This window comes from Numenius arquata, unplaced genomic scaffold (assembly GCF_964106895.1).
Source record: "Numenius arquata unplaced genomic scaffold, bNumArq3.hap1.1 HAP1_SCAFFOLD_1694, whole genome shotgun sequence".
NCBI classification, from domain to species: Eukaryota; Metazoa; Chordata; class Aves; order Charadriiformes; family Scolopacidae; genus Numenius; species Numenius arquata.
The window spans coordinates 1-12,338 of record NW_027415145.1 but is presented as its reverse complement, the minus strand read 5'-3'; the positions used below and the strand labels follow the sequence as shown (position 1 = coordinate 12,338).

Below are 12,338 nucleotides of genomic sequence, written 5' to 3'. Positions count from 1 at the left end.
GGCTGCAAGGTGGGGACCCCCCCCCAAAAAAATACTGACCCCCCCCCGGAATGCATGGACCCCCCCCAAATTGCATAGAGCCCCCCCAAATGCATAGAGCCCCCCCAAATGTGTAGAGGCCCCCCAAATTGGATGAAGACCCCCCCCAAAACCCCTCAGGACCCCCCCAAAACCTCTCAGGACCCCCCCCCGTATTTTCCATGCCCCCCCCAGGTGGACAACTCCTCTCTGACGGGGGGGGGTCAAAGCCCCATACCCCCCTCCCAGGACCCCTCTATCTTGCATAACCCCCCCCAGACCCCCTCAGGACCCCCCCAGACCCCCTCAGGACCCCCCCAAAACCCCTCAGGACCTCCCCCCCATATTTTTTTCGTGCCCCCCCCAGGTGGACAACTCCTCTCTGACGGGGGAGTCGGAGCCCCAGACCCGCTCCCCCGACTGCACCCACGACAACCCCCTGGAGACCCGGAACATCACCTTCTTCTCCACCAACTGCGTTGAGGGTGAGGGGGGGCCCCCCCCCAAAAAAAAACAACGGGCTGGGGGTCCCCAGGAGTGGCTGGGGGGGGGGGGGGGGAGGATTCAGAACCCCCCCGGTGGGTTTGGTGGGGTCCCCGGAGCTGCTTTGGGGTCTTTATGGGGTCCTTTGGTGGGTTTGGGGGTCCCTGGGGGGCTACTTCGGGGTCTTTATGGGGGTCCCCCGGTGGGTTTGGGGGTCCCCAAGGGTTGAGTTTGGGGGTCCCCGGGCCTGCTGAGGGTCTTTATGGGGTTCTTTGGTGGGTTTGGGGGTCCCCCAACAGGTTTGGGGGTGTCTTTATGGGGTCCCCTGGTGGGTTTGGGGGTCCTCAGGGCCAGTTTTGGGGGTCCCTGGAGCTTCTGGGGGTCCCCCGGTGGGTTTGGGGGTCCACCAGCAGGTTTGGGGGGTCCCCGGGGCTGCCTTGGGGTCCCCTGGTGGGTTTGGGGGTCCTCAGGGCCAGTTTTGGGGTTCCTTGGGGCTGGTTGAGGGGGGGGTTTGGGGGTCCTTGCGTAGGTTTGGGGGTCCCCAAGGTCCAACCGGGAGGGGATTATGGGGTCCCCCAGCAGGTTTGGGGGGTCCCAGAGCCATTTTGAGGGTCCTGGAGCCCCTTTTGGAGCTGGTTTTGGGCTCCTCGACCCGTTTTTGGGGTCCCTGACCCCCCCCCCGTGTCCCCCCCCCAGGCACAGCGCGGGGGGGTGGTGATCGCCATGGGGGTCCAGATGGTTATGGGGTGCATCCCTGGGCTGGTTTGGGCTCCCGGAGCCCCTTTTTGGGGCATTTTTGAGGCTCCTCGACCCCATTTTTGGGGCTCCTCGACCCGTTTTTGGGGTCCCTGACCCCCCCCGTGTCCCCCCCCAGGCACGGTGCGGGGGGTGGTGATCGCCATGGGGGACCGGATGGTGATGGGGCTCACGGCCAGGCTGTTTTGGGGCTCCTCGACCCATTTTTTGGGGCTCCTCGACCTGTTTTTGGGGTCCCTGACCCATTTTTTGGGGTCCCTGACCCCCCCCGTGTCCCCCCCCCAGGCATGGCGTGGGGGGTGGTGATCGCCATGGGGGTCCAGATGGTTATGGGGTGCATCCCTGGGCTGGTTTGGGGCTCCTCGACCCACTTTTGGGACATCCTAGAGCCATTTTTGAGGCTCCTCGACCCGTTTTTGGGGCTCCTCGACCCATTTTTGGGGTCCCTGACCCCCCCCTTGTCCCCCCCCCCCAGGCACGGCGCGGGGGGATGGTGATCGCCATGGGGGACCGGATGGTTATGGGGGTGCATCCCTGGGCTGGTTTGGGGCTCCTCGACCCACTTTTTGGGACATCCTAGAGCCATTTTTGAGGCTCCTAGACCCATTTTGGGGATCCTCGACCCGTTTTTGGGGTCCCTGACCCCCCCGTGTCCCCCCCCCAGGCACGGTGTGGGGGGGTGGTGATCACTGTGGGGGTCCAGATGGTTATGGGGTGCATCCCTGGGCTGGTTTGGGCTCCCGGAGCCCCTTTTTGGGGCATTTTTGAGGCTCCTCGACCCATTTTTGGGGCTCCTCGACCCACTTTTGGGACATCCTAGAGCCATTTTTGAGGCTCCTCGACCCGTTTTTGGGGCTCCTCGACCCATTTTTGGGGTCCCTGACCCCCCCCGTGTCCCCCTCCCAGGCATGGCGTGGGGGGTGGTGATCACCATGGGGGTCCAGATGGTTATGGGGTGCATCCCTGGGCTGGTTTGGGCTCCCGGAGCCCCTTTTTGGGGCATTTTTGAGGCTCCTGGACCCATTTTTGGGGATCCTCGACCCGTTTTTGGGGTCCCTGACCCCCCCTTTGTCGCCCCCCCAGGCACGGCACGGGGGGTGGTGATCGCCATGGGGGTCCAGATGGTTATGGGGTGCATCCCTGGGCTGGTTTGGGGCTCCTCGACCCACTTTTGGGACATCCTAGAGCCATTTTTGAGGCTCCTCGACCCGTTTTTGGGGCTCCTCGACCCATTTTTGGGGTCCCTGACCCCCCCCGTGTCCCCCCCCCAGGCACGGCACGGGGGGGTGGTGATCGCCATGGGAGACCGGATGGTGATGGGGCTCACGGCCAGACTGGTTTGGGGCTCCTAGACCCACTTTTGGGACATCCTAGAGCCATTTTTTGAGGCTCCTAGACCCATTTTTGAGGCTCCTCAACCCATTTTTTGGGGCTCTTCGACCCGTTTTTGGGGTCCCTGACCCCCCCCCTTGTCCCCCCCCCAGGCACGGCACGGGGAGTGGTGATCGCCACGGGGGACCGGACGGTGATGGGGCGCATCGCCACGCTGGCCTCGGGGCTGGAGGTGGGGAAGACGCCCATCGCGGTGGAGATCGAGCACTTCATCCAACTCATCACCGGCGTCGCCGTCTTCCTCGGCATCTCCTTCTTCATCCTCTCCCTCATCCTGGGCTACACCTGGCTGGAGGCCGTCATCTTCCTCATCGGCATCATCGTGGCTAACGTGCCCGAGGGGCTGCTGGCCACCGTCACCGTATGTTGGGAAGTTGGGGGGGGGGGGGGGCCGTGTGGGGCAGGGGTGTGAGGGGCAATGTGGGGGTGTAGAGGGGTGGGGGGGACGCCTGTGGGGTGGGCTATGGGGGTGTAGAGGGGGTAAGATATGGGGTTCAGGGGGTTGGGGGCACTATGGGGGTGTAGAGGGGTGGGGGGGCGCTGTGGGGGTGGGCCATGGGGGTGCAAAGGGGGTAATATATGGGGTTCAGGGGGTTGGGGGGCACTATGGGGGTGTAGAGGTGGTGGGGGGGGCGCTGTGGGGTGGGCTATGGGGTGTAGAGGGGGTAAGATATGGGGTTCAGGGGGGCTGGGGGGGCACTATGGGGTGGGCTATGGGGTGTAGAAGGGTGGGGGGGGCGCTGTGGGGTGGAGCTATGGGGGTGTAGAGGGGGTAATATATGGGGTTCAGGGGCTTGGGGGGCACTATGGGGTGGGCTATGGGGTGTAAAAGGGTGGGGGGGCACCGTGGGGTGGGCTATGGGGGTGCAGAGAGGGGTAATATATGGGGTGCAGAGGAGGGGGGGGGCACTATGGGGTGAGTGGGGGGGGGTGTCTGCAGGCACTGGGGGCTCTGGCTCCAGGATTGGGGTGCAGTGGGGGGGGGTCCGTGCTGGCAGGGGGGGGTCCGTACCCCCACTTCCCCCCCCCCACTTTTTGCCCCCCCCCAGCTGTGCCTGTAGTGGGGGTCTGTGCCTGCAGTGGGGGTTCCATACACGCACTGGGGGCTCTTGCTCCAGGATTGGGGTGCAGTGGGGGGGGGTCCGTGCTGGCAGGGGGGGGTCCGTGCCCCCGCTTCCCCCCCCCCCCCTTTTTGCCCCCCCCCCCCCCCAGCTGTGCCTGTAGTGGGGGTCTGTACATGCAGTGGGGGTCTGTACGTGCACTGGGGGTTCCATACACACACTGGGGGCTCTTGCTCCAGGATTGGGGTGCAGTGGGGGGGTCTGTGCTGGCAGGGGGGAGGTCCATAGCAACACTGGGGGGGGGGGCTGTACCCAATACGGATGTCCCCCCCCCCAAAGGTGTGCCTGACGCTGACGGCAGAGCGCATGGCCCGTAAGAACTGCCTGGTGAAGAACCTGGAGGCGGTGGGTGGAGACTTTGGGGTCCACCTCCACCATCTGCTCCGACAAGACGGGGACCCTCACCCAGAACCGCATGACGGTGGCCCACATGTGGTTCGACAACCAGATCCACGAGGCTGACACCACCGAGGACCAGTCCGGTGGGTAGGGGGGGTACTGGGGGCAAGTGGGGGGATACTGGGAGGCTGGGGAGTCCTGGGGACTGGGGAGTATTGGGGGCTACTGGGGGCTATTGGGGGCTGGGGGCTATTGGGCAGTATTGGGGGCTACTGGGGGCTGGGGGCTACTACTACCAGGTCTATGAGGCTGACACCACTGAGGACCAGTCCAGTGGGTGGGGGGGGTACTGGGGGCAAGTGGGGGGATACTGGGAGGCTGGGGAGTCCTGGGGACTAGGGGCTATTGGGCAGTATTGGGGGCTATTGGGGAGTATTGGGGACTGGGGGCTACTGGGGGCTACTACTCCCAGATCTATGAGGCTGACACCACTGAGGACCAGCCCAGTGGGTGGGGGGGCTACTGGGAGGCTGGGGAGTCCTGGGGACTGGGAGCTATTGGGCAGTATTGGGGGCTATTGGGCAGTATTGGGGGCTACTGGGGGCTGGGGGCTATTGGGCAGTATTGGGGACTGGGGGCTACTAGGGTCTATTGGGGACTGGGGGCTACTGGGGGCTACTACTACCAGATCTATGAGGCTGACACCACTGAGGACCAGTCCGGTGGGTGGAGGGGGGGGGGTACTGGGGGCGGGTGGGGGGCTACTGGGAGGCTGGGGAGTCCTGGGGGCTGGGGGCTATTGGGGAGTACTGGGGGCTATTGGGGGCTGGGGGCTACTGGGGGCTACTGGGGGCTACTACTACCAGATCTATGAGGCTGACACCACTGAGGACCAGTCCAGTGGGTGGGGGGGCTACTGGGAGGCTGGGGAGTCCTGGGGACTGGGAGCTATTGGGGAGTATTGGGGGCTACTGGGAGGCTGGGGAGTCCTGGGGACTGGGAGCTATTGGGGAGTATTGGGGGCTACTGGGAGGCTGGGGAGTCCTGGGGACTGGGGGCTATTGGGCAGTATTGGGGACTGGGGGCTACTAGGGTCTATTGGGGGCTGGGGGCAACTGGGGGCTACTGGGGGCTACTACTCCCAGATCTATGAGGCTGACACCACCGAGGACCAGTCCGGTGGGTGGGGGGGGTACTGGGGGCAAGTGGGGGGATACTGGGAGGCTGGGGAGTCCTGGGGACTGGGGAGTATTGGGGGCTACTGGGGGCTATTGGGGGCTGGGGGCTATTGGGCAGTATTGGGGGCTGCTGGGGGCTACTGGGGGCTACTACTACCAGATCTATGAGGCTGACACCACTGAGGACCAGTCCGGTGGGTGGGGGGGGTACTGGGGGCAAGTGGGGGGATACTGGGAGGCTGGGGAGTCCTGGGGACTAGGGGCTATTGGGCAGTATTGGGGGCTATTGGGGAGTATTGGGGACTGGGGGCTACTGGGGGCTACTACTCCCAGATCTATGAGGCTGACACCACTGAGGACCAGCCCAGTGGGTGGGGGGGCTACTGGGAGGCTGGGGAGTCCTGGGGACTGGGAGCTATTGGGCAGTATTGGGGGCTATTGGGCAGTATTGGGGGCTACTGGGGGCTGGGGGCTATTGGGCAGTATTGGGGACTGGGGGCTACTAGGGTCTATTGGGGACTGGGGGCTACTGGGGGCTACTACTACCAGATCTATGAGGCTGACACCACTGAGGACCAGTCCGGTGGGTGGAGGGGGGGGGGTACTGGGGGCGGGTGGGGGGCTACTGGGAGGCTGGGGAGTCCTGGGGGCTGGGGGCTATTGGGGAGTACTGGGGGCTATTGGGGGCTGGGGGCTACTGGGGGCTACTGGGGGCTACTACTCCCAGATCTATGAGGCTGACAGCACCGAGGACCAGTCCAGTGGGTGAAGGGGGGGGGTACTGGGGGCAGGTGGGGGGCTACTGGGAGGCTGGGGAGTCCTGGGGACTGGGGGCTATTGGGGAGTACTGGGGGCTATTGGGGGCTGGGGGCTACTGGGGGCTACTACTACCAGATCTATGAGGCTGACACCACTGAGGACCAGTCCGGTGGGTGGAGGGGGGGGGGGTACTGGGGGCGGGTGGGGGGCTACTGGGAGGCTGGGGAGTCCTGGGGACTGGGGGTTATTGGGGAGTATTGGGGGCTATTGGGGACTGGGGGCTATTGGGCAGTATTGGGGGCTACTGGGGGCTGGGGCTACTACTACCAGATCTATGAGGCTGACACCACTGAGGACCAGTCCAGTGGGTGGGGGGGTACTGGGGGCAAGTGGGGGATACTGGGAGGCTGGGGAGTCCTGGGGACTAGGGGCTATTGGGCAGTATTGGGGGCTATTGGGGACTGGGGGCTATTGGGCAGTATTGGGGGCTACTGGGGGCTGGGGGCTACTGGGGGCTACTACTCCCAGATCTATGAGGCTGACACCACTGAGGACCAGTCCAGTGGGTGGGGGGGTACTGGGGGCAAGTGGGGGATACTGGGAGGCTGGGGAGTCCTGGGGACTAGGGCTATTGGGCAGTATTGGGGGCTATTGGGGAGTATTGGGGACTGGGGGCTACTGGGGGCTACTACTCCCAGATCTATGAGGCTGACACCACTGAGGACCAGTCCAGTGGGTGGGGGGGCTACTGGGAGGCTGGGGAGTCCTGGGGACTGGGGGCTATTGGGCAGTATTGGGGGCTGGGGGCTATTGGGGAGTATTGGGGGCTACTGGGGGCTACTGGGGGCTGCTGGGGCTATTGGTGGGCTGGGGGCTATTAGGGGCAGGGGGCTACTGGGGAGTATTGGGGGCTGGGGGCTATTAGGGTCTATTGGGGGCTGGGGGCTCTTGGGGGGCTACTGGGTCCTCTTGGGTGGCTACTGGGAAGAAATTGCTCCCGGGGGGGGGGCAATTTGGGTGGGAATCGGGTCTTTTGTGGCACTGAGCTCTCTGCCGGGGTGGGGGGGGTTGGAGCAGGGGAGGGGCGTCCCCTTCTCTTTGTGCCCCCCCCCCACTGACACCCCCCCCCCCCCGTGTCCTGTTCCCCCCCCCCCAGGCACGGCCTTTGACAAGAGCTCGGCCACCTGGGTTGCCCTCTCCCACATCGCGGGGCTCTGCAACCGCGCCGTCTTCAAGGGGGGGCAGGAGAACGTCCCCATCCTCAAGGTGAGGGGCTGGGGGGGTCCCGGGGGGGTCCCATGGGGCAGGATAAGGTCCCCATCCTCAAGGTGAGGGGCTGGGGGGGGTCCCATGGGGCAGGAGAACGTCCCCATCCTCAAGGTGAAGGGCTGGGGGGGTCCCGGGGGGGTCCCATGGGGCAGGAGAAGGTCCCCATCCTCAAGGTGAAGGGCTGGGGGGGTCCCGGGGGGGCAAGGGGGGGGTCCCATGGGGCAGGAGAAGGTCCCCATCCTCAAGGTGAGGGGCTGGGGGGGTCCCGGGGGGGTCCCGGGGGGCAGGAGAACATCCCCATGCTCAAGGTGAAGGGCTGGGGGGGTCCCGGGGGGTCCCGGGGGGGCAAGGGGGGGGTCCCATGGGGCAGGATAAGGTCCCCATCCTCAAGGTGAGGGGCTGGGGGGGGGGTCCCATGGGGCAGGAGAAGGTCCCCATCCTCAAGGTGAGGGGCTGGGGGGGTCTCGGGGGGGTCCCATGGGGCAGGAGAACATCCCCATGCTCAAGGTGAGGGGCTGGGGGGGTCCCGGGGGGGCGGAGGGGGGGTGTCCCATGGGGCAGGGAAATGATTTGGGGGTGCCCCGGGATGGAGGTGGGGGGGGGTTTGGGGGTGCCCCAGCCTATGGGGGGGGGGAGCCCTTCCATGGGGCACAGGAAGGGTCTGGGTGGATTCCATGGAGAATGGGCAGGGTTTGGGAGTGTCCTGGGATATGGGGGGGGGGGTGGTGGGTTAGGGGGTGCCCCAGGCTGTGAGGGGGGGGTTTGGGGGTGCCCCCCTCACCCTCTTTTCCCCCCCCCCAGCGGGACGTGGCCGGTGACGCCTCGGAGTCGGCGCTGCTCAAGTGCATCGAGCTTTCCTCGGGTTCCGTGAAGGTGATGAGGGAAAGGAACAAGAAAGTGGCCGAGATCCCCTTTAATTCCACCAACAAGTACCAGGTACGGGGGGGACACACGACACGCACCCCCAAAACCCACAGGGCCCCCCCCCAAAACCATCAGCATCCCCCCCAAACCATCAGCATCCCCCCCAAACCCATCAGCGTCCATCCCAAAGATGCTGAGTCCCCTCCATCCCTCCTGGTCCTCAAAGCTCTTGAGGAACTCCCCAACCCCCCCCCCAGACCCCCTGGGTCCCCCCCAAACCTGAAAAGCCCCCCCAAACAGATGGGAGTCCCCCCAAACCTGTGGGGTCCCCCCAAAACCATCAGCATCCCCCCCAAACCCATCAGTGTCCTTCCCAAAGCTGCTGAGTCCCCTCCATCCCTCCTGGTCCTCAAAGCTTTGAGGAACTCCCCAACCCCCCCCCCCAGACACCCTGGGTCCCCCCCAAACCTGAAAAGCCCCCCCCAAACCGATGGGAGCACCCCCCAAACCTGTGGGGTCCCCCAAAACCCCTCAGCATCCCCCCCAAAACCATCAGCATCCCCCCCAAACCTGCAGGGTCTCCTCCATCCCTCCTGGTCCTCAAAGCTCTTGAGGAGCTCCCCAACACCCCCCCCCCCAACACCCCCCCCCCTCGGGTCCCCCCCAAACTCCTGGGAGCCCCCCCCAAACCCACAGGCCCCCCCCTCCCCAAACCTATGAACGCCTAAATGCTGTGGGGTCCCCCCAAAGCCATCAGCATCCCCTCAAAACCTTCAGCATCCCCCCCATGGGAGTGCAGGTCCCCCCCCCCCCAAAGTCCTGCTGAGCCCCCCCCCAAACCCACCAGCCCCATCCAGACCTGAAGCCCCCCCCCAAGGCCCACCAGCCCCCCCCTAAACCTGTAGAGCCCCCCCCCCCCAAGTCGTCCCCCCCCAGACCTACTGAGCCCCCCCCAAAACCCGCCAGCTCCTTCCACCCCTGCAGACCCCCCCACATCCGTACCCCCCCCCCAGCTCCCAGTGCCCCCCCCCCCCCAACCCCTACAGCCCCCCCCAATCCCCCTGGACCCCCCAATTCCCACGCCCCTCCCCTTTTCCCCCCCCCCTCATCACACTAATCCCCTGCCCCACACTGACAGGACAGGATTCCCGGGGGGCACCGGCCTGGAAAATCCCCCCCCCCTCCAGCCCCCCCCCCCCCCATGGGTGGCAAAGGGAGGCGGGGGGGGGGATTGATGGGGAGGGGGGATTGATGGAAAGGGGGGGGGACACATTGATGCCGGGGGGGGGGTGATGCTGACCCTGACCCCCCTCCTTGCCCCCCCCCTTGCCCCCCCCCTTGCCCCCCTCTCCATCTCTCCATCCACAATTGATGCGGGAGAGGGGGGAATTGATGCGGGAGAGGGGGGAATTGATGCGGGAGAGGGGGGAATTGATGCCGGGGGGGGGGAAATTGATGTAGGGGGGGGGTGATGCTGACCCTGACATCCCCCCCCCTTTTGTGTTTGTGTCCCCCCCCCCCCAGCTCTCCATCCACGAGACCGAGGACCCCAACGACAACCGGTACCTGCTGGTGATGAAGGGGGCCCCCGAGCGCATCCTGGACCGATGCTCCACCATCCTGCTGCAGGGCAAGGAACAGCCCCTGGACGAGGAGATGAAGGAAGCCTTCCAGAACGCCTACCTGGAGCTGGGGGGGCTCGGGGAGAGGGTCCTGGGTAGGTAACGGGGGGGTCCCGGGGGTCCCGGGGGGGTGAGGACGGGGTGGGGATGGGGCTGAGGGAGGATATGGGGGAGCATCTCCCTGGGATGGGGCTGTGAGGGCTCTCTGGGAGGATGACGATGTCCTTAGGGAGGTCATGGGGCACCTGGGGGGGGTCCTGGAGGGGTGAGGATGGGCTGGGGCTGGGGCTGAGGGGAGGTATGGGGGTCCCTGGGGGGCTGGGGGGGTGAAGATGGGGTGGGGATGCGGCTGAGGGAGGATATGGGGGAGCATCTCCCTGGGATGGGGCTGTGAGGGCTCTCTGGGAGGATGAGGATGTCCTTAGAGGGGACATGGAGCTCCTGGGGGGGGTTCTGGGGGGGGTGAGGACGGGGTGGGGCTGGGGCTGAGGGGGGATATGGGGGTCCCTGGGGGGCTGGGGGGGTGAGGATGGGGTGGGGATGCGGCTGAGGGAGGATATGGGGGAGCATCTCCCTGGGATGGGGCTGTGAGGGCTCTCTGGGAGGATGAGGATGTCCTTAGAGGGGACATGGAGCTCCTGGGGGGGTGAGGATGGGCTGGGGCTGGGGCTGAGGGGGGATATGGGGGTCCTGGGGGGCTGGGGGGGTGAGGACGGGGTGGGGATGGGGCTGAGGAGGGATATGGGGGAGCATCTCCCTGGGATGGGGCTGTGAGGGCTCTCTGGGAGGATGAGGATGTCCTTAGGGAGGTCATGGGGCACCTGGGGGGGGGTCCTGGGGGGGTGAGGATGGGCTGGGGCTGGGGCTGAGGGGGGATATGGGGGTCCCTGGGGGGCTGGGGGGGTGAGGACGGGGTGGGGATGGGGCTGAGGGAGGATATGGGGGAGCATCTCCCTGGGATGGGGCTGTGAGGGCTCTCTGGGAGGATGAGGATGTCCTTAGGGAGGTCATGGGGCACCTGGGGGGGGTCCTGGGGGGGTGAGGATGGGCTGGGGATGTGGCTGAGGGGGGATATGGGGGTCCCTGGGGGGCTGGGGGGGTGAGGACGGGGTGGGGATGGGGCTGAGGAGGGATATGGGGGAGCATCTCCCTGGGATGGGGCTGTGAGGGCTCTCTGGGAGGATGAGGATGTCCTTAGAGGGGACATGGAGCTCCTGGGGGGGGTTCTGGGGGGGGTGAGGACGGGGTGGGGCTGGGGCTGAGGGGGGATATGGGGGTCCTGGGGGGCTGGGGGGGTGAGGACGGGGTGGGGATGGGGCTGAGGAGGGATATGGGGGAGCATCTCCCTGGGATGGGGCTGTGAGGGCTCTCTGGGAGGATGAGGATGTCCTTAGGGAGGTCATGGGGCACCTGGGGGGGGTCCTGGGGGGGTGAGGATGGGCTGGGGCTGGGGCTGAGGGGAGGTATGGGGGTCCTGGGGGGCTGGGGGGGTGAGGATGGGGTGGGGATGGGGCTGAGGAGGGATATGGGGTCCCTGGGGGAGCATCTCCTGGGGATGGGGGGGTGAGGATGTCCTTAGGGGGGATATGGGGGTCCTGGGGGGGTGAGAATGGGCTGGGGTTGGGGCTGAGGGGGGATATGGGGGTCCTGGGGGGGTCCTGGGGGGGTGAGAATGGGCTGGGGTTGGGGCTGAGGGGGGATATGGGGGTCCTGGGGGGGTTCTGGGGGGGTGAGAATGGGCTGGGGTTGGGGCTGAGGGGGGATATGGGGGTCCTGGGGGGGTGAGAATGGGCTGGGGTTGGGGCTGAGGGGAGGTATGGGGTCCCTGGGGGGCTGGGGCTGAGGGGGGGTCCTGAGGGGTCCTGGGGAGTCTCTTGGGGCACACTTGGGGGTCTTTGGGGGGGTGGGGGGGGGCAGGCTCCATCCTGGCTTGGGGGTCCCTGGAGCCCCCCCCCACTCCCCCAAAGCTGGGGGGACACACGTCAGTCTGAAGGGCAGGGGGTGCAGGAGGGGGGTTTGGGGGGGCAGGAGAGGATCTGGGGGGGGCAGTAGGGGATGTGGGGGGGCAGTAGGGAGTTTGGGGGTGCAGAGGAGGGGGGGGGTCTGACCGTGGACCCCCCCCCCCAGGATTCTGCCATTTTTACCTGCCGGAGGAGCAGCACCCCCAGGAGGGGGATGCAGGAGGAGGGTCTGGGGGTGCAGGGGAAAGTCTGGGGGGGGCAGTAGGAGATGTGGGGGGGCAGTAGGGAGTTTGGGGGTGCAGAGGGGGGGGTCTGACCGTGGGGGTCCGTGTCCCCCCCCCCAGGATTCTGCCACTTTTACCTGCCGGAGGAGCAATACCCCAAAGGCTTCGCCTTCGACTGCGATGACGTCAACTTCGCCACCGACAACCTCTGCTTCGTGGGGCTCATGTCCATGATCGACCCCCCCCGCGCCGCCGTCCCCGACGCCGTCGGCAAGTGCCGTAGCGCCGGCATCAAGGTGGGACACCCCCCCCCCACCCCCCCCCACGACATGTTCCCCCCCATCCCTGCACC

General features: G+C 66.3%; 1 protein-coding gene across 1 annotated transcript; it reads left to right on the top strand.

Moving 5' to 3' along the window:
- Positions 1–385: 385 nt before the first annotated feature.
- Positions 386–12,282, top strand: LOC141478405 (sodium/potassium-transporting ATPase subunit alpha-3-like; the record flags this gene model as incomplete). The annotated part of the gene is given in 8 exon segments (XM_074167490.1): positions 386–503; positions 2,742–3,010; positions 4,050–4,118; positions 4,120–4,252; positions 7,203–7,312; positions 8,117–8,251; positions 9,704–9,896; positions 12,107–12,282. Coding segments are annotated over 8 exon segments (1,203 nt in total), but the record flags the coding sequence as incomplete, so codon positions are not given.
- Positions 12,283–12,338: the final 56 nt, after the last annotated feature.